The sequence below is a fragment of the Stenella coeruleoalba genome (genome assembly GCF_951394435.1).
Source record: "Stenella coeruleoalba genome assembly, chromosome: 2".
Lineage (NCBI taxonomy): Eukaryota > Metazoa > Chordata > Mammalia > Artiodactyla > Delphinidae > Stenella > Stenella coeruleoalba.
This window is the reverse complement of record NC_137147.1, coordinates 36,145,044-36,170,923: the sequence shown is the minus strand read 5'-3', so window position 1 is coordinate 36,170,923 and position 25,880 is coordinate 36,145,044. Positions and strand designations below refer to the sequence as shown.

The window sequence follows — 25,880 nt, the reverse complement described above, 5'->3', positions numbered from 1 at the left end:
TTGATGAAGCTCTCCTAAAATACCTCTTTGTTTCCAGATGTACCTCAAACTGGCCTACTTTCCAGAAGCTTGTAACTCTGGACATGCACTAACATGGCTTTCCACAGGGACAGTAGATGTTCTGGAAACTTCACTGGCTTAGTAGGCAGAAAGCCTAGGTCGATGGTTCTCAATTCTGGCTGCAAATGAGAACTGCATGTAGCGATTTTTCTAAATAGAGGTGCCAAGCTTTCCCCTTTGGAGATTTCAATTCCGGTTGTTCCTTTTAAGCCTTGACTCTGCCACTCTTCCTTGGGGCCCCTAGGCACCTGTTTCCTTATCTGTCGAACTTGGATAAAGATAATCACCTTCCTTATCTCACACAGACGTGATTGTCTGATTGTTCCGATAAAGGAGATAAAGCATTACAAGTTCTCTGTAAATTGGAAAATGCAGGTTAAGATCTTAGGCTACTGTTGCCCTGCCTTGTTTTACTCCTTCCTTCTTCATTTTATCTTTACCTCCAAACATTCTCTGCCTCTTCCATCAACTCTGGACCCCAGAGTATAGTATTCATCAGTCCCCAGACCCCAAGATTCTAGACTGCCTTGTTCCCTTGGGGTATCCAAGCACAGGGGTAGGATGAACTTCTGAAAGATTACTTAATCCCACCTCATGCCTTCAGGAAGACCTGTTTCTGTTACATTCCAAGCAGATGAGAACCCTCTTGGGTTGTTTTCTTTTTTTTAATTAATTAGTTTATTTTTTTATTTTTGGCTGTGTTGGGTCTTCGTTTCTGTGCAAGGGCTTTCTCTAGTTGTGGCAAGCGGGGGCCACTCTTCATCGTGGCGCGTGGGCCTCTCACTATCACGGCCTCTCTTTTTGCGGAGCACAGGCTCCAGACGCGCAGGCTCAGTAGTTGTGGCTTACGGGCTTAGTTGCTCCACGGCATGTGGGATCTTCCCAGACCAGGGCTCAAACCCGTGTCCCCTGCATTGGCAGGCAGATTCTCAACCACTGCACCACCAGGGAAGCCCCCCACCTCTTGGTTTTAAAGACACCCTCAGACATAGATATTCAGCATGTCCCCAGTGACTCTACTCAATCTTATTTCCGCAATGGGAGCCCACTGCCGAGCAATGGGGGCTTTGTTTGGGGCTCCCCTGCAGGTGGCATTAGGAAAGGCACCAAACGGAAGACGTTTGCTGTTTCCATTCATTCTTCTGCTGTTGCTTTAGGATTCTGGAACCTCTTCTACCAGCACTGCCTCTCTCCCTCCCCCTGAACTGCCAGGGTCCCAGTGAGATCTACTCCCGGGGATTCACACAGGCAGTCACAGCTGTGACTTGAAATATTCTTTATTTTGTAAACATCTGTGTTTAAAATAGATGAACCCTGCTCACAATTCATATCCTGGACCCGAGACACAGCACACGAAGTTTACCCGTCACAGGGAGATGCTGGGGCTCAGGAGCAGGTGGAGAGCCTGGGGCTGTGCCGAACCTCAAGACAACAGGTGCAAAGGTGGAGCCAACAGGCAGGCGCACCTGCTCAACAGTCTAAGGCCAGGTCCCAGGCTGCGTCCGGGACTGGAGAAGTTTAGGGGTGAGAGGCTGACTCTGGTACCTCATGAGCATAGCTGCACCCTAAAATCCCAACCCCTCTCCTGCCCCATGCCTCTCCCCAGCTGTGGCCCTTACGGATGGGGCTTCTCAGGCCATAGAATCCTAACCCCAAGTTTTCCCTTCCAGAACCCCTAGGGTACAGTAAAAATATAGTCCCTCTTCCCCAGGGGGGCTAGGAGAGAAAGGCAATGGTACTCGGCCAGATCTTCAGGGAAAGCAGCAACAGTGACCACAGGTTGGAGCCAGTGGCCAGTATAACTTCCCCTCCCCCAAGCCCCTGGCTGAGGGCACACCGCGGGTTGGCACTGCTGACCTCCCCACCCCAGAGTGATGCTGCATGTTTTAACAGCTGAGGAGTTAGTTCTCAAGGAAACATCCTCAGCTGTGGTCATGACTTCGTCCTAAAGAGGCAGCTCTTTACATTTCTCATTAGCTGACGATTTATAACTATTCCTGCCTTCCTTTTCCTTCCACTACAATAACCCATCCCCCATTCCCTCATCCTGAGCTACCCTCTCCTGCCCTCTCCTGATTTGATAAGAGTCAGAGGAAAGGTTTGGCAATTTCAACCCCCACCCATTTTTTCAGAGGAGTAAGGAAGTGGGGCTCTTAACCCTTCACATGTGTGTGTCCTGGATTTTAGTCTTTAATTAGTGAATGTTCGATGCCCAGTTTTGTTTTCACTCCAGCGCCAGCCATGCAACGCAGCTTAAGACTGATCCTCCTCCCTAGGCTTCTCCCATCTTGGGAAGGTGGGGAGGAACCCTACTAGGGCTGGTAACTGACTTGTTCCCTCCTTAAAGGGCCTCCTGCAAACGACTCTTGGACCATATGGGGTTAAAGAAACTTCTTCCTGAAACAAAGGGCCCTGGAGGAGGGAGTCCGCTTCCCTCCACCTGTAGCCACAGTGCAGTTGGCAAACCCTCAGGCCTCTGACTCAGGAGCTGAGGAACAAGATGAGCACTTGGTCTTGAAGGCTGAAGGGAACAGCACCAAGCATTCCTACCCAGGGCTCGCCTGCTTTCTGCCCGTGAGCCCCCTGCCCTTCTCCCACAAACTCTGGGTCTCAGGAAAGCCTTGAGAGCGGAAGGCTGGGCTCAGTGAAAGAACACCAGCGTGGTTCTGTCACCTCTCACCTGCCGGGGCGGTGGGGAAGTGCCCTTCTTACATAAGAAATGGAAGATGGGGCCCAGGAATCTCTGCTGCTGCCGAATTCCCCTCTGCTTTGCAAACTGCTGTCCTGGCTCTTAACTTGATACTTAGGAGCTGGTCCTTCATTTCCAAACACCTCCCCTTCCTGGAGTGTGTGGTTGGCCCCAGGGCTCTCCATGCCCCTGCAGTGCCCTCAGGCCTTGGTCCACATCTTTAAATTCGGGAGCCCGGGGTCAGGGAGAAATAGTGTATGTACTGCAGGGCAGGTAGAGAATTGAGGTTACTTCTTATCCCTGCCACCCCTCATCATTTTTTTTCTTCTCTGAAACTCAGTTCCCCCAAGAGGCAGGAGGGCAGGCAGCCAAGTGCAGCAGAAGCTGGGGATGGGGCGGGGTGGGGGTGGGGTGTAGGACAACCCCAGGCGTGGGGACCACCAGTTTGGGCTTTCCTTCCTCTCTTGCCGTTCCTCTTTCCCCAGTCACCGGGGAGGCAGGCCCATGGCACATGAAGGGGCGGCGGGGAGGAGAGGACGGGAAGAATTTCCCACAAAGCGGGGTGGGGCTTCTCCCAGAGCAGAGCAGGGAACGTGCCCCTGAGCCTGAGTCCACTCCCTCGGCCCGGCAAAGAGGGAGGAATTGAAAGGTGCTGTACCAGCAGCCACACAGGACACGTGGGGGGGCGGGGGGAGGGCTTTGATAGGAACACAGCTGAGGGGAAGGGACAGAAAGGTGGGAAGAAGCGAGGAGAAGCGGAGAGGAGACCAGATGCACTGAGAGAGAAGGAACCTCCAGTGGCCTTGACTCCAGACTGGGCCATCGTCTGGGACCTCAGGGTAGTGAGGCAGTGCTCATAGCACATCAGGGGCTTGAAGCAGGCCTGTGGCTGGGGAAACAGGCTGGAGGGGGCCATCCCGGGAGGAGGGTGGGGGGAGGGGGGCGAGGCTGCTCGGACAGGACAGAGGAGCTGCTCCCCGGAGCCAGGCAGGGGGAGGAGCAGTGGCCGAGATTCCACAGGGTCACCCGAAGGAGAAGAGAAGCAGGGCAAAGCCCAGGCTCCCTGTGTGCCCGCAGCCCTCCTGCGGGGAGAGAGGACTGTGCGGGGCGCTCCACGCAAGATGCTCAGCACCAGCAGGTTTTTGAAGAGTTCTCCGGGCCCTCAGGTTTGCCCTCATCCTCCTCCATCTCCGCCAGGGCCAACTCATTGCTGGCGGGTGTCCGCAGACCTTCCAGCTCCTTCCTGTGGGCCTGCAGCACCAGTTCGGTCAGGCGCGTGAAGGACTGGGAGAGCAAGGAACACAGTAAGTCCAGGTCTCCCCTCTTCCCGGCACCCCTGTGGCTGCCCGCCCTGGGTGGGGCTCATCTGCTCTCAGCCACTCTGCTGCCCCGTCCTCTTGCCTCCCCGCCTCGCTGGACTCAGCTCAAGAGACGGGACTCACCTCTTTAATGTTGAGGTTGGTGCAGGCACTTGTTTCATAGAAGTCCATGCCGTACTCTTTAGCCAGCTGCAAGAGAAGAACATTCCCGAAAGGGCGTCGCTCAGGGAAGGGAGGTGCCCGCAGCACCTGGTGCATCCTTCCTGCCACTGCACTCAGGGCCCGCGCTGTGTCGCGATAGTTTCTCAGAGTAGATAATTTCTCAGATGAGACTAGGACTTCCTAAGACACAGGCTAGCAGAGAATGGGAGAAGATGCTCCACAAATGCACCCCACCTACACACAGGCACACATATACACCCAACACACACACATCACATGTTAGGAGACAGAGACACAAAATTATTGGGACAAACTAATGAAAAACATGGGCTTTGAGGTCAAACAGACCCAGCTGGAATACCAGTGCTGTCACTTAAGAGCGTATGACCTTAGACAAGTTACCTCTTCCCTCTAAGCCCCAACTTCGCATTCTGTTCAAAGGGGATGAGAGCGTCTATCAACCAAGGCTGTGGAAGAGTTAAATGGGGTCATGCATCTGTAAGCACTTGCTTAGCACAGGGCCACACGTACAGTAATCAACAAATACGAATATTCTAGTAGGAATTGGCCTCTATTTTCAAAACTTTCAATGACCATGTATTATTTTTTATACTAAAAAACAATTTTATTTCAAGTGCTAATGGGACGCTATTGACTGAAGAGGGAGAGAAAAACTCTTGAGGCCCTCAGAGTAAGTGGGTGACTCTGGCCTCCGTGGTACCCATCTTTCTTTCTGTTCTCTGGGAGGATGGTCTCCCTGTGTGATTGGACATTCCCTCAAAACCATCCTCCTACCCTCTCTGCCACCATGGCTTCTCCGAATGTGGGCCCTTCATGCCTTCATTTCCCTTCCTACCTCTTTTCAACTGTAAGGAGGACAGGGAGTGCGTGTGGAGGGGTGAGATGACTGTAGGACAGAAGCTATGCCTAGATGCTGCTAGGGGAGAAGGGAGCCACTTGAGGTCCCTCCTCCGCGCTAACCAGGGTGGGCTCTTAGGCAGAGGTAATCCTGCTTTGGGCGCCTTGGAGTTGGGAGAGGTCTTTGTTTCAGGATGGACCCCAAATCACTGTCCTAAAGGACAGAAAACAAACTCTCAAGGATGGCAATTCAGCCAGTGCCTTAGGCTACTGTGGAGGTAGGGGGGTGTCTGATGATGGTGATAGAACCCTGGGTCCCAGTTCTCAGGCCTGGCCCAGGAAGCCAGCCAAAAACCCAAGGGATGGATTCAGCCAGCTCACTCGCACTTACCTGCTGCCCTTGCTCTCTTCCCACCTGCCGTTTCTGCTCTTCATCAGCCTTATTCCCTATAAGGATCTTCTGGACACCTTCTGGTGCATACTAGGGACAAAGGACAGACAGAACTGCCAGTGAGTCCTGCTTTCCCCCAATCTCCCCACCCACACAGCCTACACTGGCTTCCACACCAGCAGCAAAGTTAAGAGCCCTAGGGACAGAGTGGGCTGACCGGGTGCAGGTGCCAGGCGTCCCCAAGTACCATGGCTGATCCCAGGGGTCCCAGAGGGATGTCACAGGGTAGAAGACACTGATGCTTCCTCGGGCTGGACAACTGGAAAGGACACTGGACTGAAGTCCAGCCCCTTATTCTACAGATGAAGAAGTGGGGACTCAGAGTTCAAATGGCTTGCCCAGGGCTCCACAACTGTGGTGGCAGAGCCAGGACTGGAACCCCAGTCTCGCAATTCCACCTGGTCCTGACATTTCAGGAAGGAAGCTGTTCACAGCGTAGGCTCTGTTCTAACTCATTTTAGGGGAAGACACAGCCATGGAGGCCTGGCAGGTTATAGAGCATGGAGGGCATGGCTGCTTGGGCTTCTTCCTCATGTCTTACTCACCCAGAGGTCTTGATCCAGGGCTGCAGAAGGCAAGGGTTCCTGGTAGTGTTTGCTCGCCAACCCTGACAGCTTCAGCCCTCCCCATGTGGCCTTCACTTTGCTTTCCCCTCTGAGGTGCCCTTCCCCACCCCCAAGAGTGAGGCAGCACATCCTACCTCATCCACATCACTGACCCACTTCATGATGTGCTGGTAAGAGCGCTCGCTGCTAATGTCGTAGACTAAAAATATACCCTGAGAGAGAGAAGGAGAGAGAGATGGGGCAGGCACATGCACACAGAGACAGTGCACAGTCATGGGGTCAGAATCGGGTGCGGTACCTTAAATGCTGGGTCCCAATCTCCCTTCTCCCTGCTTAGCATAATGAAGATCCCTCAGCACCCAGAAAAGTCTCCTTCTCTCTCAGACCCCCAAAGCTGTCGCTTCCTCGGCTCATCACAGAGCTCTCTGAGGCAGAAAGGCACCAATACTTTGATGTGGTCTTTGGCCCAGGGAGGAGGGTGGAAGTTGAGGGTGAGGGTGGGGGCCCGCCAGTAGTGAGTGCTCAGAGAGTAGCTGATGAATGAATGATCAGTGAACCGCCCTGAGCCCACCCCCCTCACTCCCCAGCAGGCAATCCGAGGGCCCATTTGGGGATCAGTGGCACAAATATCTCAAACGCCCAGAGCCAGGAGTGTGGGTGGCAGCATCCCACCTCTAAACCCTGAAAATAGCGGCTCACCTGGGCCCGTCGATAGTACTGCTTTGTGATGGTCTGATATCTCTCCTGCCCCGCTGTGTCCCTGCAATAGAAAGCCAGCCCTTCAAAAGAGCAGGGACCATGGAAGCAGGTGGGGAGGGGAGGAACGGGACCTGGGAGACCCTGTGCCTTTGCAGGAGAAACTGGAGAGCTGCAGGGTGAAAAATCAGTGGAGCTTTGGTCCCCAAGGGGATCCAAACGTATCTGACTCTGCAGCAGAGAGGGCTGGTCATAGGTGCTGACAGGGCTTGTGGGTCCTTGTCAACTGTATCTGCACTAGGAGCAACAACCATAACTGGGTCTTGGATAACTTTATCTAGGATTTGGCCATTGTGGCCAGACTGGTGGGACTACTGCATCTCCAGTCCGTCTGGGACCTCTGCAGGCAAAGCCCATACCACTATGAAATTGGGAGGCCGCTCCAAATGCTGGAAAGGCAATGCTTCCAGGAGCAACAGGCCAGGGAGCTATAGCGGCCCCCTGTGGCTACTTATGGGAACTGCACTGTGCTGTAGTGAGGAACTCAGACCAGGAACTCCCACCGTAAGGATGGGGCGTAGCCCTCCCTGCTTGGAATCCTACCTCAGTGCTATGCAGGGCAGCAGGGCCCAAGGGAAAAGCTTTATTCGAAGACAAACCCGCAGTGCTTAGTTTGCCAATTCCTTCTAATTCTTGCTTTTTGGTGACTTGCGGTCAGTCCCATAAGTTCCTTAAGAAAGAGATGAGAGGGAACTCCCTGGTGGTTCCGTGGTTAGGACTCCGCGCTTTCACTGCCAAGGGCCTGGATTTAATCCCTGGTCGGGGAACTAAGATTTTGGGAGCCGCAGAGATGAGAGATTAAGGCTCATGGGAGCAGGAGATGGGCTTTGAGACTTCTGCTTCTCTCCATCGAAAAGGTGGCCAGTTACTCCAGATGAAGCCTCTGGATTTTACACACGGCAGTGGCAGCTAGGGAGAGCCCCAGGTCCTCTCCTCCTACCCAACTCACCAAATCTGTATCCGTACTTTGATGCCATCTACCTCTATGGTCTTCATCTTAAAGTCAACACCTGGGGAAAGGAAGTGAGCAAGAAAGTTAGGAAGGGGGCTTCCCTGGTGGTGCAGTGGTGAAGAATCCACCTGCCAACGCAGGGGACACGGGTTCGAGCCCTGGTCTAGGAAGATCCCACATGCCGCAGAGCAACTAAGCCCGTGCGCCACAACTACTGAGCCTGTGCTCTAGAGCCCGTGAGCCACAACTACCGAGCCCGCATGCCACAACTACTGAAGCCCACGTGCCTAGAGCCCGTGCTCTGCAACAAGAGAAGCCACCACAATGAGAAGCCCGCGCACCGCAACGAAGAGTAGCCCCCACTCACCACAACTAGAGAAAGCCCGTGCTCAGCAACAAAAAATAAAATAAATAAATTTAAAAAAAAAAAGAAAGGAAGGATACCCGCTGAAGAACTGAAGTAAGGCCCAGGGCACTCATACCTGAGGGTCTCCTTTTGGTTTAATTTGGCAGGAAGATGGCACAAGGTAAAGGCCTTCTTGAACCAAAAACTGACCCTCAAGGAGTGTCCAGGGCTTTGAATGGGGCTTCCCTTCCTCCTTGAGCTGCGAGTTGCCAGGAGTAAAGGGCCTGTGGCACACAGGAAGTGAATAGGGGGGAATCCACTCCGTTGCTGCCTTACTTAGCCCCAAAATGTGTCTCACTCTACTCCTGTGTAAAGTCTTCCTTATTTATACTTCTGCAGAGAACCACTTGTATTTATCCCTCCTGGAACTCTAATCCCCAGGACTAGCAGTCCACCTCATTTGCCTGGGTTTATTCTCTGCCTTATTAGCATATGGTGCCGTCATGAATGTGGGGAAGGCACAGAGACCCTGGCGAGAGAGGAGGACTGTTGCAGCCCCACGGTGTGTATAGAGCCCTCGGCACCTAACAAAGGCCCACCAAGGAGACGGCCTAGTGCCTCTGTTGCTGACTAGGCCCTTTTACCAGAGGAGGCACTGTTGTTTACTAGAAGGAGCATGGGCTTCAATGTCAGGCCTGTGCTTGGATCCTAACTCTGGCCACTTAACTCATAGCTATGACCTTGGGCACCTCTGAGCCTCCATTTTCTCATCAGTAAATGGGGACATTACCAATCATTTCAGAGGGTCACTGAGAAAACCAAATGAGATACAGTGCCGGGCACCTGGTGGACATTCAGTGGGTCACAGCTATCACTATACCAAGTGCAGCCCTGGTCTACATGGGAGCTCCTGGGTCACTGCCAGTGACCACATGAAGAGGCAGTGGCACAGCATGCCATTCGGGGAGGGAGGGTGGACAATTGGGTTCTCAGGCTCATCTGCCCAGGGGCTTGAGGAGCTAAGCTGCCACAAGACACAGGAAACGTAAGGGATTTGGCAAACCAGTCCAGCGCAGAAACGTATCTGGGGAATTTGCAGCAGGAGAAGTCAGCACCACCAGCAGCATGCAGGCTTGAATCTGAGTGACAGCAGTGATGAGGCACCTCTCCCCAGCCCTCACTGTGCCAGGCACTGTGCCCAGTGATTCAAGAACTGTGTCTAGGAAGTTAATTAAGCTGCAGTCCTAGTGCGCTCCCTGGAGACAAGTCAGGAATGGGCACCATTAACCAGTGTTCAGGTGAGAAACAGGGTGAAGGCAGAGTTCTGGCCCGTAGTCCCCAGGCTGCACAGCACAGCCCCAAAGGTGCCAGAATCCCCAGTGCCCCTGCCATTCCACCCCGGCATTAGTTCTTTGCCAACAGGAATACTTCCCCCCTTATCCACATTGTCCCCAGCTTTCCACAAACACAGACATTAAATTCAGGCTCTTCCTTCTCACCACTGAGACCAATCATCATTTAATTAAAAGGGAGAAAAAGATTCAGACTGGACAACCTTAACGAAATCAACTTGCTCGGAAGTGAATCATTTTTCACCTGCCCAAGCTGATTCATATCTATCGAGCTGTACTTTTCCAAATGGATAACGTCTGGCAGCCATTCTACCGAGGGTGCCAAGAAAGTTAAAAAAAGAGGAGGGAGAAAGAAGGAGAGGGGCCCCTGGCCTTGGTGGGGGGCAGTAGCGTGCTCACCCCCTCCCTAGACAAGCAGTTGTCAAGAATTTGCGTCTCGGGACTTCCCTGGTGGTCCAATGGGTAAGACTCCACGCTCCCAATGCAGGGGGCCTGGGTTCGATCCCTGGTTAGGGAACTAGATCCCGCATGCCACAGCTAAGAGTTCGCATGCCACAACTAAAGATCCCGCATGCCACAACTAAGACCTGGTGCAGCCTAAATAAATAAATAAATATTTTTTAAAAAATTTGCTTCTCCCCAACACCCGGCATAGAAGGGAATCAAGAAACCTTTGTTCTTTCCTGGTACAGTGCCTTCTTCCCAGGAAAACCAGGGATTCTGTTCATTTCATAATAAAGCCAGCTCATCCTCATACCAGCCCAGCAAGCCCAGTCAAAGGGCAGCACCTTGTGCAAAGTGGTCGCAAGGGTGGGGAGCTGGTGAGAGAGGAATCTATATCCTTTATTCCACAAACCTCTATGGGAACTTACTTTGTGCCCTGCACAGTGCTAGATGCAGACAAAGTGGCCAAAAAGACAGATGGTCCTTGCCCTTACAGAGCTTATCAGACAGGAAACAAAGGCCCAGGGAGGGAAGATAACTAGCCCAGGGTTGGCACAGCAAGTAGCAGTGGCCTGTTTGATGGCAGAGCCCTTGCACTGTTCCTTGGGGGAACGAGAGGAGAATAGTGTGTTAACCAGGCAGAGAGGCCTTACCTACGCTTTGCTGTTTCTCTCTGGAGAAGGGCTCAGCTGGGGGAGGAGCCCCCAACACCAGGGAGCTTTCCCTGACAATGAAGGCAGGTCTTAGGAGAGGCAGGGCTGACAAGAAGACAGGGAGCCGCCCTGGGAGTGAGCGCTGGGCTTGGATTCCTCCTCCCCTCTTCCCTCGCTTCTTAGCTGTGTGGCCAGGGACCAAGGCTGGGGAATTCTGGGGGCTCATGGCACCCCCCACCCACCACCGTCTTGCAACCTAGACCCTCCTGACCACCGATAAAATTTGTTGTAACATCTCTGAGAAATAAAATGCATCAGTATTGGCTCTTCACCGGCACTAAGGAAGAAACAGAAAGTCTATGCCTTCTGAGGGATCTTCCTCTCCCACCCACTCCCCTCCTTTAAATTGAAAGATTAACAGCCCAAAGATCTTCTAGTGAAACCTATTGCTCTACTCTGCTCCCATACACCCTGCACCTTCCACGGTGTCCATCTACCAGTCAGCCCTGGCCTGCCGTGACCTGTGCCCATCTGCGGCCCCTTCCCTGTCCCTGCGTGGCTGTTGGTTTTTTCCCACTGCTGAGCACTGCAGGGCAAAGTCAAAAGACTGGCCCTGTTTAGTCGCCTAGAGACTCACGCTTTCTCACCTCTGCCGGCCCTCGCCGCTGCTCAGAAGCTGTTTATTCCAGGTGCTTCACCCACCACATTCCTCACAGCCACTGTCTTCCCTGCTGAAGGGCTCAGTCCCGGCCCACCCTCTCCCTACCACTACCGCTGAAAGCATCCAAGAGAACACCCTGTCCACTGTCTTAAGGGCGAAGTGACAGCTGCCTGATGAAGCCTTGCTGTGAGGCCCACCTCATTTCCTCAGAATGTCCTGTCGTCTCCACCTTCCCTGGGGAAGGGTCCTCTATCCTTTCCAAGTCTCACCTCTCAGCTGTCATCAGCCCCCTCTAGGTGTACATCCTGTCCTAACAGTTTCGTCCCTCTCTGTTGCACCTTCAGACTCTTTAGGGAGAAGAGAGATTCTTCATCTAACTCCACCCCTGGTGTGTTCTCACTCTGGCTCCCCTAAGACAGCACTTCTCAAACTTTAAAGTGGATGCAACTCATGTGGGGACCATGTTAAAATGCAGATTCTGATTGAGTCGGTGTGAGGTGCGGCCTAAGATGCCACACAAGCCTCCGGGTGAGGCTGATATTACTGGTCCATGGAGCACACTTTTGACAGCAGGCTTCTAAGGACAGTGGTTCTCAAAGTGCGGTCCCCGGACCTGCAGCATGCGCACCACCATCAGTCAGGGCTTGTTAGAAATGCCAATTATTAGGCCTCGCCTCAGATCTACAGAATCCAAAGCTCTGGGCAGGGGGAGGGGTGGAGGTGGCTAGGAATCTGTGTTTTAACAAGCTCTCCAGGTGATTCCAGCACATGCTGAAGTGCGGGAGTTCCATCTGGACTGCGACTTTGCACGGGAAGTGTCAAGGGAGGCAGCATGGGAGTTCTCCGATTCTCAGGGTGTGCTTTGCAGATGCTGAGCTTTAGAATCACCTGGGGTGATTAAAAAAAAAAAGAGAGAGATACTACTTTGACTTTCTAGACCTAATGAATCAGAATTTGAGAGTGAGGCCCTGAAACCTGTATTTTTAACAGGACCATGGGTGACTTTTTAGATAGATGAAAGTTTGAGGGTTCTAATTTAGTGGAAGAGCTATCCATTGGCACTGGAGCCAGAAGGACCTGGGTCTGAATCCTGATTCTGGTACTTGCTGTGTGACTTTGGGGAATTCTCAACTTCTCTGAGCCTCAGTTTGCTTGCATAGAATGAGAATACCAGTGGCCTCCTAAGGGTTGGTGTGGGGTATAAATTAGATAATATATGTGCAGCTCCTCATAGGTAGAAGATAGTTCTCTCACTCCTACCTTCCCTTTGCTAAATAAAGGCTTCCTGGGGAGGAGCCAGGAAAACAAACCCAGAGCACCCTTGATGTGGGAAGGATTGCACAGTCTAGTCCCCTGCTACTCCACTAACCCTTGCTCATCCGGAGACCGGCAGCATCCCTGTCACTGGGGAGCCTGTTAGAAAATGCAAATGGGCCCACCCAGACCTACTACATCTAAGGCACACTAACGTTTGAAAATCACTGTCTAGCCCATCTCTAGGTAGAACACACGCAAGGTTCATGATACTGCTAAGCACTATAGCACACCCCCTGGCTAGGGGATCCAGAGCCCTTGGTTCTCATGCCAGCCCTATGAAGGAGGTAGGGGCAGGGATTATTACCGTGAGGCACAGAGAAGCCAAGTAACTTACTCCCTTCCCACATCCTATGGCTGAGCCAGAACTGCAAACAGTTTTCTCAAAACCTACCCAGGACACCTCACTTGATCAGTGGCTTCCCAACCCTCCAAGGCTGCGGACTCTTACTGCCTTTTCTGTCCCGCCCCTGCCTTCCCCACCCCTGTTCTGGTATAACAAGGCGTCTAGTAGTGGGTACACATGGAGCAAGCCCACCATCACCTATTATTAGGGAGCCCCTTGGTCCTTGAGAGCTCATGATTTCACTAAGCCCAGATGCATCGCCTTGCACAGCGCCACGTCAGCATCCCTTCAAGAGGACCGGCTTCCTTTCCCGGGGAAAAGGGAACACCCAGGTGTGAAGAAACAAGCAGCTACCTCCACACCGCTCCGGTAGAGGTTCTTGGAGACCTTAGAGCCCTGGGAGCAGAAAGTCAAGAAGACGAGGCCCTCTCCCAACCAAGTGCCCAGAGCACGACCAGCAGTTCATCGTTTCTTCTCAGCACCTCAGATACATCAATGGTGGTGTCCGCCACACCCAGTGTCCCTTTTCGGCTGGAAGTGCACAACCCAAAGCCTCCGCTCAGGGAAGCAGGGCTGGCTGTGGCATGTTCTTTGTGGAGAAGCAGCTCCCGCCTAGACCAGGATGGACATCTGACCCAAAGGAGGCCCATCAGTGGGCTTGCTGGTCACCCACAGCGTGACCTGGCCAACAGGAGCAGCTGGGGGAGTGCCAGTGCCGTCTCCGCCAAAGCGGCTCCTTCCAGGTGGTGCAGAGGGCCTGGCCAGTTGGTACCGAGAGAAGCAGGAGGCAGACAGATGTGCGGAGTGGGGGCTGGGGGCATGGGTCCCAGCACAGCTACCGGTCCATGCCAGACCCCAGGTGTCGGCCTGTGGGCATCCTCATAGCACAGCCCCTCTTCTTAGTGCGCACCTCAGGTTGCCTGAGAACTCTCAGCCTGTACTTGCCCACTGCCGCCTAGTGGCTCCCCCAGGCTGGTGGCAAGTCGTTTCAGCTACAGGGCTGGGAGGAAGACGATGTGCCCTGCTGCTTGCCACCTCCTACTTTTTGTCTTCTTGATGCAGAGCACCTAAGAGGCAGAGGATAACTTTTGTATTTGACAAAATTTGTGTTTGTTTTAAAAATCTCCGCCTCGCACTTCCCTGGTGGCGCAGTGGTTAAGAATCCACCTGCCGGGTTTCCCCAGTGGCGCAGTGGTTGAGAATCTGCCTGCTAATGCAGGGGACACGGGTTTGAGCCCTGGTCTGGGAGGATCCCACATGCCGCAGAGCAACTAGGCCCGTGAGCCACAACTACTGAGCCTGCGCGTCTGGAGCCTGTGCTTCGCAACAAGAAAGGTCGCAATAGTGAGAGGCCCGCACACCGCGATGAAGAGTGGCCCCCGGGCTTCCCTGGTGGCGCAGTGATTGAGAGTCCGCCTGCCGATGCAGGGGACACGGGTTCGTGCTCCAGTCCAGGAAGATCCCACATGCTGTGGAGCAGCTAGGCCCGTGAGCCATGGCCGCTAAGCCTGCGCGTCTGGAACCTGTGCTCCGCAACGGGAGAGGCCACAGCAGTGAGAGGCCCGCGTACCGCAAAAAAAAAAAAAAAAAAGAGTGGCCCCCGTTTGCCACAACTAGAGAAAGCCCTCGCACAGAAATGAAGACCCAACACAGCAAAAATAAATAAATAAATTACTAAAAAAAACCTCCTACCCCCAACATCTTAAAAAAAAACAAAAAGAAAGAATCCACCTGCCACTGCAGGGGACACGGGTTCGATCCCTGGACCGGGAAGATCCCACATGCCGCGGAGCAATTAATACCATGAGCCACAACTACTGAGCCCGCACTACTAAAGCCCGTGCTCCGCAACAAGGGAAGCCACCGCAGTGAGAAGCCCGCGCACCACAACGAAGAATAGCTCCCACTTGCTGCAACTAGAGAAAGCCCACACGCAACAAGAAAGACCCAACGCAGCCATAAATAAATAATTTAAAAAAAATCTCCGCCTCCATACCAGCAGTGCCAGGCATAAAGTAGCAATGCCCTTAGTGGCATCCCCCCGCCCCAGAGAGCAGGAGGAGGGGGGGCCCATGGCTCAAGAGCAGTGGCATGTGTCCTGCTGCCTTAACACCTCACAGACAATGACAAGAAAACTCAGTTAAGTGACAGTGCCAGGCCCTGACACAGCTATGACGGTGCTGCCCTAACTATACCAGTGGCCTCTGGCTCTTCCCGTGTCCTTGGCTGTGTAGCCTCTGCTCCTTCAACCGCAACCCCCGGGGACTGCCAGGCCACACCCAGAGTCCTGGAGCACAGCAACAGGGCTGCCGTCAGAGAACTGGAGGACAGGGAGGCCCTGCTTTAGATACTGGGGCTGGGGACAGAGGGACAGGGCAGGGGAGACGGCACTGGCACTCCCTCAGCTCCTAAGATACCTCACTGTGGGGACGAGCTTACTGCCCCAGTCCACAGTGGAGGGCCTGGGAAGACCGTGGAAAGAAGGGAACAGGGCACATCCAGGGGAACAGCACTCCTTCCCATCACTGTCTGCCTCCTGGAAAGCATGGGAGTGCAGCTCAAGAAACAGGGTGGCTTGAGGACACGGGGAGGGGAGGGGGGGGGCTGGGACAAGGTGAGAGAGTGGCATGGACATATATACACTACCAAATATAGAATGGATGGTTGGTGGGAAGCAGCTGCATAGCACAGGGGGATCAGCTCCGTGCTGTGACCACCTAGAGGGGTGGGATAGGGAGGGTGGGAGGGAGACGCAAGAGGGAGGGGAGGGCTTCCCTGGTGGCGCAGTGGTTGAGAGTCCGCCTGCCTATGCAGGGGACACGGGTTCGTGCCCCGGTCCAGGAAGATCCCACATGCTGCAGAGCGGCTGGGCCCGTGAGCCATGGCCGCTGAGCCTGCGCGTCTGGAGCCTGTGCTCCAAGCGGGAGAGACTACAGCAGTGAGAGGCCCAGGTACTGCAAAAAAAAAAAAAAAAAAAAGAGGGAGGGGATATGGGGATATGTGTATACGTATGGCTGATTCACTTTGTTATACAGCAGAAGCTAAAGCACCATTGTAGAGCAATTATACTCCAATAAAGATGTTGAAAAAAACAACAAAGAAGAAACAGAGTGGCGAGGTCGTTAACACTATTGTGAGGTCAGAGTTTGGTTCCAATCCTGCCTTTACCACTAATTGCCTGTGTGATCCTGGGAAAGCTACTTAACTTCTCTTTGCTTTAGTTTCCTCACCTGTGAAACGGGGATGGCAATCCCTGATGTCAGAGAATTTTTGTAAGGATTATGAGATAAGCTATAAAACCCTTAACACAGAGCCTGGCACAAAGAGCTTTATTAAATCTTAGCTGAAAAAGCTATCTCCTATGGTGGGGAGGAGATTAGGGTCATGGCTTGGGGAATAGAAAAAGCTCTAGAAAGTAGGAAGGAGCTCATGTCAGGAAGAGGAAGCAGAGCGGTGCCGAGAGGGGAGACAACCACGCTCAGCTGGAGTGTTTCAACGGAAAGTGAGGATGCCGCCCACCGCGGGAGCCACACGGCCCCCAGAGTCTGCCTGCAACCTAGATTCTGGCAAACCAGGTGTGCCTGTTGGTGAGCCAGCACCTCATGGGTTAATGTCAGGTGCCAGCTTGCCCGCCCGCCCAGTGCCACGTGCTTCAAGTGGAAACAGGACTCTCCTGGGTGCCAAATGTTATCACCGTGATCAACCGCAGCCCAGAGGCCCGGCAGCCAGCGTGACCTGAGCCTTTCCATCAGCAAGGAGACGCCACCACAGGAACAACTTAATACATCTGAAACCCAAGGCAGATACCCAATCCCTGGAGCCATGTTGGCTCCGGTTACCAAAGCTCAAGTCCCGGGAAGGACCCCAGCCCCTCCCCCTGCAGGAAACCAGCATGTACGGGACAGGACGTGTGGAGCTCACGTGGGATGTGGCAGGAGGTCACCCCGAGCAACCCCAAAACAAACTGTCGGGAAAGGCAGATCCTGCAGGGAGGTGGCTGCCTGACTTTGCCACCCCAAACAAGGCACCAGCGTAATCCCTTGCCCTCAGCAAGAGAGGAAACCATTTCCCCGCCAGCTGAGGGACAAGGGAGGGGAAGAACAGGGAGAGGAAGAAGACAGGAGAGCTAAGAGACAAATCTCAAGAGAAGATTCCAGGCACAAGTGTGCCTCACACCAGTCAGGTGAGGGGCGGGGCAGAGGGTCTTTGCCCCAAGCCTGCCACTTACTGCATCGCCCTTCCTCCCTTCTGTCTGGGAACTCTTAGCCTCACTGTTTGTGCGGCTGCATGCCACTGACTTCCTCTTACCCAGCTCCGGAATGACTGTCCCTCATGCTGGCCTTGTTCAGGGGAAAAGGTGCCCCCAGGCTCTCTGAGCACATGCATGAGGCAGCATTCGCACCATCTTGCTCTGGGAGCAATGGGAAGCAGGGCCTTTGGCAGACAGAATCCTGATCCTCTAACTCCAAGGCCATGATTTAACCTGAGGTCAAAGGCCCTGATTCAGATGTCCACCCACAAGAAAGACTGGCGATCTCAGAATGATATTCCCTCTCCTTTCTTTTTTAAGACACAAACAGATGCAGTGCACGTAGTGATACGGGGAACAACTCTCTAGGCTACTACCTTCGCATCAGATCTTGAAGGGAGAGTCTTTGGAGACCCTGGACCCAGGAACCCAGGGGCTATTATCATGCAGAAGGGTTTCCCAGTCAAACGTGGACTCCCCTGATGCTGAGAGGAATGCATGCCCCAGTGCCTAAGCCCTAGGATCTCCTACTCCAGAGTCCTGGAGGGTCACTTCAGCAGCCTGGCTGAGCTGATGGGCATCATCTGACACCAGCAGTGACCCTGAGCAACAGGCAATATTGACCTTAGTGTAAGACACTGACCTGTCACCTCCGCATTCACCAAAGAGGACCCGACTCGTGCAGGGATCACGGGAGCCACTTCCTTGCTCCCTGCTATGTCTGAGCCTCTCCTATAGCGTGTATCCGAGCAGAAAAGCTAAAAGCTACAGGAAACTATTCACCCCTTACAAAATGCTCCCCTTCTTCTCCCCTCTTCTCACAGTTCCAAAGTGTGCATGAGTACACAGTGAGTTTCTCATTGTCTGTGAGTCCCAAGAAAGCAATATTACTTGCAACTTCCCTCAGGGAAGAGCAAAAGTCCTCTAGGAAATGTACGCCTGCATTCATCCATTCATTCATAACAAACTATTATTGAATGCCTACCATGCGCCAGGAGCTAAGCTAGGTACTCGAAGACACAGCTGCAAATAATACAGAAAGATCCTTGTCTTCAGAGAGCTTCTATTCTAGTGCGGAAGACAGATAATAAGTAAACTAGTAATTTCAGAGAGTGCTAAGTGTTGAGGCAAAAGCAGAATAATGGAGTAGAGGATGAGGACACCCGGGCACAAGCTGCTTTAGAATGGCTGGTCAGAGAAGATCTTTTTTTTTTTTTTTTTTTTTTTTTTTGCTGTACGCGGGTCTCTCACTGCTGTGGCCTCTCCCGCTGCGGAGCACAGGCTCCGGACGCGCAGGCTCAGCGGCCATGGCTCACGGGCCCAGCCGCTCCGCGGCATGTGGGATCTTCCCAGACCGGGGCACGAACCCACATCCCCTGCATCGGCAGGCGGACTCTCAACCACTGCGCCACCAGGGAAGCCCCAGAGAAGATCTTTTAAAGGAGGTGACATCTGAGCTGAGGATTAAATGACAAGAAGGTACCAGCAGGGGGAAGATCTGAAGGATCAGGGCCCCAGGCAGGAACACATTTCAGTCAAACTTGCAGTTCCTCAGAAGAGAAAAAAAAGAGGGGCCACATTATTCTTTCCTCTGTGATAAAAGAGGGAAAGCTTAGCAAGGCCCTGCCCTTCTCTGGGCTCTCCTGGGGACCCACCGTCGCCACGCACGTGTGCGTACACATTCATGGACATAGAAACACACATTCATGGACGTAGAAACTTGTCTGGAGGCTCTAACTGAAGAATGTACCAAGAAACTTCTCAAACACTTGCAAGGCCAACTTGGAGACTCCTCGCCCCCCACTTTATGATGAGATCTCTACACAGACTGGCTCACGTATGGAAAGCACACCATCCCTGTGCAGAGTAGGTGTTCGGGAAACATCAGTCCCCTTGCCCTTCCCACGGCTGCATGCACAGACCTCCACAGGGCCTCCGGGCTGTGTGCCACGCACTCCAGCTAACCCCGTCCTGCTCCCCTCCAGCAGACCCTTGACCTGGGCCTTGCTCCCTCAGCCGGCTGCTGAGTGGTCCGTGGGTACCGCTGAGGCAGCCAAGACCCGCCAGGCTTCTGACCACTCACTCCTCCGCCCTCCGCAGAGCCTCTTCTGGGCTGGGCCACGTTGACAGGCGGCAGAAGGTTCCAGGAGGAAGAGACTGGAGCCTGGAGCCTCAGGAGCAAACATCTTGGAGGGAACAGGCCCTCTCGATGCACCTGCCCTCGCTCGGAGCCCAAAGAGCAAACTCCCAGCAAGGCTCTAGCTGAACTTAAGCTGGTGCGACCACGGCCAGGCAGAAGAGTAGCAGCCCCGAGTCCTGAGGTGTTTTCCACACACCCCGCCCCCAGCCCCGTCCCCTGGGGCACCCTGCTTAGTCTTCCAGGCCTCACTCAAATGTCACTTCCTCCGTGAAGCCGTCACCAACCGATGCAGGAGGAATGTATCACTCCTGTGTGATTCCAAAGCATTCTGACATGGTTTCTGCATAAACTCTGCTTGTCTGTCCGGATGCCTGACTCCTCAACAGCTCTGTGAGCTCCCAGAGAGCACAACAGCATCTCGCTCATTTCGCAGTCTCATTGCCTGGCAGAAAGCAGATCCTCAGTGTATATTATTCAACCAAACTGAATCAATGAAAGAAAAAAAATGAATGAGTAGGTGTGTGAGGGAATAAATGAGTGAATGAATGAAGTCAGTACATTCCAGTAGAAAAGATCCATGGAGAGAAAATTTTAATCAGAGAAGAGGGATCAGAGGATGACCCATATTTTGAAGCCAACTGTCGGCTCTCTCTTTGGATCATGGGGCCCCAGTCACAGAGTTCCCCGTAAATATGCTATCAAAATAGTACCATGAAGGCAACACTCAGATCTCATCCTCAAAGGTGCCCCGGCCAGACTCCTCCATCACGGCCCCGGACTGTCCCCCAGAGGATCATGTCAAGGAAGCAGCCAACAGCAGTGGCACAACGGTCCCTCCAGCCCAGAGCCCTCAGATGGGGTGAGGGAGGCACACGTCCTCTCCCCTTTGGCTCCCAGGAGAGAGGTTCTGCTTGGCAGCCGGGGATGGGCCTTCTGGGGTGAGTGAGGGCTGCCCAGTGCAGTCTGGGAAAGTGGAGGAGAGGAGATGGTTCAAGTTAGGGTCACCTGAATGCAAGACGTGAGCATCACTTCCCTGGGGCCTCGGTGTTCCTAGTTATAAAATAGGGCCAATGATTAGTTCTTTCCTCCTCAGTGGGCGGGATTAAGTGTCCAGGAAGCTCTGTGGTACCCTTGACAAAGCACATTGCCCAGGGCGGAACAGCCAAGGAGAGGTCAGAGGCCGGTGCAGAAAATTGGCACTTTTACAGGGAAACAGGCGCAAATATTAGATTACAGAAAAAGGCACTCTGGGAAGAGGGGGCAATCAGGGTGGAAGAGTAATAGCCAAATATGGACTTTCATGTTATAACGCTCATCACCAAGCTGTCTGGGAAGCAGGGAGGAGGAGAAGAGGAGGGAGAAGCAGGAACCAGGGTGCTCGAAGCTGTGGGTGAATCTGCAGTTGTGCAGGTGGCACAGGTGCACAGAGCAGCTGAAATGAGGGCTTCTGAGCCATTCTCGGGGATCACGTCCTTGGGGCGGGGGTGTGCGCAGCAGGGCCGGAGGCAGGGTGACACCTGGCTGAGGTCGGAGCCTCGAGGCAGAGCCGTCCTCTCGGGTCACGGCTCTCCCCACTCCTCCGCCTCTGCACATCCTCGCCAACTCACTCTTCCTTCTCAGCCCCGGCACTGTCAGGGCAAGGGGGGAAATAGCACCAAAGCGGAAATGAAACCCAGAGTCTCCTCATGTGCTCCCCAGGAAGGGCAGCTGGCACCCTGGTTCCCATGTTGTTCACTGCTGTCCCCGCAGCTCCTTGCCTGGCTCAGAACGGCAGGTGCTCTGCAGAGAGTGCCCGAATGACCAAATGCACGACTGATGGACAGGATGACCTCAAAGCACATACTGACAGTTTGTTCATCTCCAACTTTCTTATGAGCTACGGATAATCATAATACAATGAGAGCAGCTGCCTTTTTTTTTTTTTTTTTTGAGAGCTCTGCCAAGTGCTTTGTATCTATTAGCCTCTGTAATCTTCACAAAGACCATTAAGGAAGGTTCTGTTACTATCTTCCATTTACAGATGTGGAAATTAAGGGCAGAGACGTTAAGTGTCTGTAAGGCCACGGCAAGTCTTAGGCATGTGGTCTGCGCTCCTTCTATTCTGCTCAGCTTCTCACCTCCCCTTCCTTTCTGCAGGCCTCCCAACACGGTGGGGAACACAGACCCACCTGACCCTCCCGCGGTGTACACGGCATGTATACATAGTGCCTTGCGGTCTGGGGGCCCGCACACCTCAGGACCACGGTGCCCAAGCATTGGTCCCCATGTTTGTTAGGCCACTGGATTGCAGGCTATTGATCTCTCCCCCCCCGGTCCTTCCCCAGCCCACTCCCCCATCTTCAGTTACTCACAAGCCCTTTCCCCAGGCAAGGAGAGCCAGTTCAAAGAGAACTTCCTGAGAAAGATGCTACTGCAGCAGCAAACCCAGCCTGAGGAACCAAGCCTGAAGCCACAGCCGTTCAAACAGTGAAGCCGGAAAATTATAGGCCGAAGCCTCCTAGAAGCCCAGAAGGTGGCCTTCAAGACAAAAAGGTCCCCAGGACAGAGACAGAGATGACAGGGTCTCAGGGAAGACCAAGGATTGGGGGGAGAAAACCAACTCACGGGCAGTCCCTACAGCTTGCACGAGTGGCTGACACGTGGCCGCCACACAGAAAGGAAATCAAAGGTCCCCTGAGTGTCGATGTTCACTAGGATGGGACATCATCTCCCCGCTGGGCAGGCAGCGCCAGCCGCACGAGGCCCTCTCAGGTTTGAACTACTCGCTGCTTCCGGAGGGAAACAAGAACAGGGGGTTGCGTGGAGTTTGGTGTTGGTGCCCCAGGAGGGGGAGGGGTGGAAGAGAGAGAAGGGACGAGCTGAGAGGGTCCTACGTGCCCACATACTACCACTGGTCTCCCCTGACTGGTCTCCCTGCCCCAAGGCCTAAGCCCCTCTCCCAGCCAACATCCTAAGTGCCACCTTCATCCTGTCGTCCCCCTGCTCGAGAAACCCTTGACGCCATCACGCAGGCTGGAGTTCCGGCTCCTCAGCCAGGCCCTCAATGCCCTCTGCCCTCGTTTGTTCATTAGTTTAACATTTATGGAGAGCGTGCCTGGCCCTGTTCTGGGACTACGAAAACAAAGAGGAATGAGGTTTGGTCTGACCCTCAAGGCACGTGAAGTATAGTTTGGGAGACAGAGAGATAAACAGAGGAATGTTCTCCTCCCCTAAAACTCCCTTCTGTTCCAGCCAGACTGCCCAGAGTTCCATGAACACCCACTGAATTCCCACCTCTGTCGTCTCTGCTCCCGTCACTCCATCTGCTCCTTCCCCTACAGGAACTGAGATGCAGCCCACACTGCAAGCCCTCTCTCCAGCCTTCCCTCCTCCCTGAGCCTCCCTGCCGCTTCCGTCCACACGGCCCCTCTCCTTCTGTGACCTCCTCCATCTAGTGCTTTGTGTAGCATTAGCACTCATGCACGGGCCCCTCACCATGCACGGGCTGCCTAAGACAAGTCTTGCGTGGTTACTTAGCTGCTGATACCGAATGTGATACCTTCATTGCTACTAGGAACAATGAGGATATCATCCATCCCCTACATTTGAAGAGTGCTTCACAAAGTGCTTGCAAAGAGATTCTCTAATTGTGGCCAAGGCTCTTTTTCGCCTGTGTTGCTTCCCCAACTAGATCACAGGCTTCTGTGGGCAGGAAAAGGTGGACCGCAATCTGTCTCTAACATGACTGGCGCGGTACTTTGTAGCGAATGTTTAATTAATTGGCTTAACAGGTGAAGAAACAGCAGAAAACATCACAGTGCTGACTGCCCGCCTCTGCACGGTCCCCTTCAGGGTCAGCACAGCTGCATGGGAAATAAATGCCGGTAGCACGGACCCAGCTCAGGGCCACCTGCCCACCTGCTGACCAGAAAGAAGAGGGGCGGTCAGTGCCTCCACCTACCTGGGAGGTCTCCTCACTGCCCCCTGCAGGCCCATTTCTGGAATGTCACATGCTCTTACAGTAAGTGGCCTAAACAGTGAATCACAAATTGACATGATCCAAGAATCTGAACTCTGTCTTGGTAGTCACTGGTGAATTGCCCCGTTTTCCCTATTCCACAGAAGCAGCTCTGGGAAACGTGCAGAGATCAACGTCCATGATCAGGTCGCAGCGCCAAGCCCAGATACAGGACACACGTTTTTTGTTTTTGTTTTTTGTTTTGGAATGGATAAATTAATGAATAGGACTTGGTAGTACCCATTTTCTTGGCTCCTTGATTTGTCTCCTGGCTGCCCCTTCCATCTCCCTGGGGGAACTTTTTGTATCCCTGAAGGGAAAGCTTTTCTTGACCGTCCAACTCTTCTCTTAAGTCTTAGTTACAGCCAAAAAACACGCCTAAGACAAGGCAGAGTCACAAGTGCTGTGGAAAGCTTTAAACTGGAAAGCATTTAAGAAAGCCAGTGGGGCAGATTTTAAAAGGCTGTTGTGAAGAAAGGCAGGTTTCCTTCTCTTCCATGGAATCTAAACTCCTAAAAAGTCCTCTCTATCCTGGGTAAAGGTGGACCCAGCCATCAGTGCAGAGAAAGTGCTAACCTGCTGCCCTTTGTCCTCAAGCCTGCAACCTGTCCTCATATCCCGTCTGGTTCCTCAGCCATTCCCAGGCACTCCCCCAACATCTCCTCTTCCCTGAGCCTTCCCCAGAGGCCCGCAGCCCTCCCTTGGTCTCCAGACCTGTCCCATCCCTGAGATGTGTCTCATTCAAACAGCGGCCCAGTCCAAGCTCCAGGGCCTCCTAGGAGCTAGCTTTACAGCTCCCCTGAGGAAGATGAATGCATCTATCTGTCCCCTGACCCTGAGCCCCTTGAAGACAGTGAAGCAAAGAGAGAATGAGACCCCAGGAGCTCAATGATGATGACAACGGTAATAGCAGCAGTCTTTTACAAACATTATCTCATTTAATCCTTCCAACAGCTGGGCAGGTAGGAACTGTTATCATTCCCATTCTACAGATGAGAAACGAAAGCTCAGAAGCTGAAGTGATATTCAAGGTCATGCTGCCCCAACGTGAGGTTTCCAGGTCTGTCTGACAACAAAGCCTGCCTCTGAACCATGAGGCTCTCATCCTCCTGGCTCTACCTGCTCCCTCTTTTCTCTTGGCAAGGAGCCTGTGTGGGGAGGGAGGGCGGAAGTCTCAAGTGGAAGCCTAGTCTGGGGCCCTTCCTGACAGGAGAGGGGACCTGGGCAGTGCTGAAGCCACTCCAGGGCATCACTCAGGGAACCTGTTAGATGTGAGTGGAATGTCCTCCACTCAGACCTCTCAGAGGAGGAGGCCACTCAGGGTTCAAGAGGGGACTCTCAGAAGGGAGGCCACCCACTCCTATGGACCAGTGAGCCCATAACCGTCCTGTCCGGGATACCACAAGGCCTCGTCCCTCTAAGCACAGGCTCCAGCGTTGCCAGAGCAAAGAGATCTACTCTAAGGTGAGTCCTGCCTGCTTTCTGACCCCCTTGCCTGGCAAGTAATCCTCCTGGTCCTTAGCCGCCTTCAAGACAAATGCTTCAGCTGGCTGCTTTTCGGAAGCTGGCTAGTAAATGCCCCCTTCACCGGCACATGGGCTCTCACCTTGTCCATGCCCTCCTCGCAGGTGTCCCACCTTGTGGCTTCCCTCCACAACTGTGCCCTGTCAAGTCAATCCCTTCCTCCTCTCTTCCCCCTCCTGGCTCCACACTGGGTCGCCCCTGGACTGAGGGTACCCAGTGACTCAGAACTCGGCTCCCCCCACAGTGAACCCCTGTCCCCGAGCACAAGCTTTTTCTCCCCCTCCCCCTCTGCACCTGAGGGTGGGGGGATGTCATATCGGTGGCTTTGATTCTCACTGCCCCAGCTTGGGGTACCCAGGCCTACGCCACCCTGTTATCTCGGCTTCTACGGGGAGGCTCCCCAGCGTGAGGCCCGAGCGCCTTCCATAGTCACGGACAGCAGCAGGGAGCCTGTCACCTCCAGGAACCCAGGCTTAAATCCCCAGCCGGTGGCCCCTCACCCCGGGACTCATCCCCTCGTTCTCGCCTCCCACGACACCGCCGCTAGCCGGAGGGGCGGACCCTTGTTCCCGGGCTGGGGAAGGGGCAGGGGCCGCCCCGACAAGGGGCGGCGGCGGGGAGGGTGGGGCGCCCCCGGCCACCGCCCCTTACCGATGGTGGAGATGTGCGAGGAGTGGAACTCGTTGTCGGTGAAGCGACACAGCAGGCAGGTCTTGCCTACCCCGGAGTCCCCGATCAGCAGCAACCGGAACAGCACATCGTACTGCTTCGCCATGGCTGGGCCGGCGGGCCGGCGGGCGAGCGGGCGGGCGGGCGGCGGGCTCAGCCCCGCTCGCCCCGGGCCATCGCGGCGCGCGCCCGCCCGAGAACTGCGCCGGCGGCGAGAAGGAAGCGGGGCCGGCCCGCGCCGCCTCGCCGCCGTTCGCTCGCTCGGTGCCGGGAAGCGTGTGCGGCGGGAGCGCGGTGGGAGGAGAGAGCCGGCCCTCGCCCGCCCCTTCCCCTGCGCCGCCGCCGCCGCCCGGAGAGGGGGCGGGGAACGCG

General features: G+C 54.1%; 1 protein-coding gene across 1 annotated transcript; it reads right to left on the bottom strand.

Annotated features, from left to right (window-relative positions):
* Positions 1-1,327: 1,327 nt before the first annotated feature.
* On the bottom strand, positions 1,328-25,880 carry RAB15 (RAB15, member RAS oncogene family). The gene is made up of 7 exons (XM_079913636.1): positions 25,491-25,880; positions 7,811-7,871; positions 6,805-6,865; positions 6,240-6,317; positions 5,480-5,569; positions 4,192-4,257; positions 1,328-4,033 (listed from the first exon to the last, which is right to left on the bottom strand). Exons 1-7 carry the CDS (start codon positions 25,612-25,614, stop codon positions 3,875-3,877), a joined length of 639 nt encoding a protein of 212 aa, XP_079769762.1. The 5' UTR covers positions 25,615-25,880; the 3' UTR covers positions 1,328-3,874.

Bases quoted from the DNA above. Each gene is read 5' to 3' on its own strand.
- RAB15 (XM_079913636.1), bottom strand. From the start codon at position 25,614: ATGGCGAAGCAGTACGATGTGCTGTTCCGGTTGCTGCTGATCGGGGAC. The intron at 4,258-5,479 runs GTAAGTGCGAGT...CTTCTCTTGCAG, and splicing joins GAAGAGAGCAAGGGCAGCAG to CTGGCTAAAGAGTACGGCAT. The intron at 4,034-4,191 runs GTGAGTCCCGTC...TTGCTCTCCCAG, and splicing joins CCAACCTCAACATTAAAGAG to TCCTTCACGCGCCTGACCGA.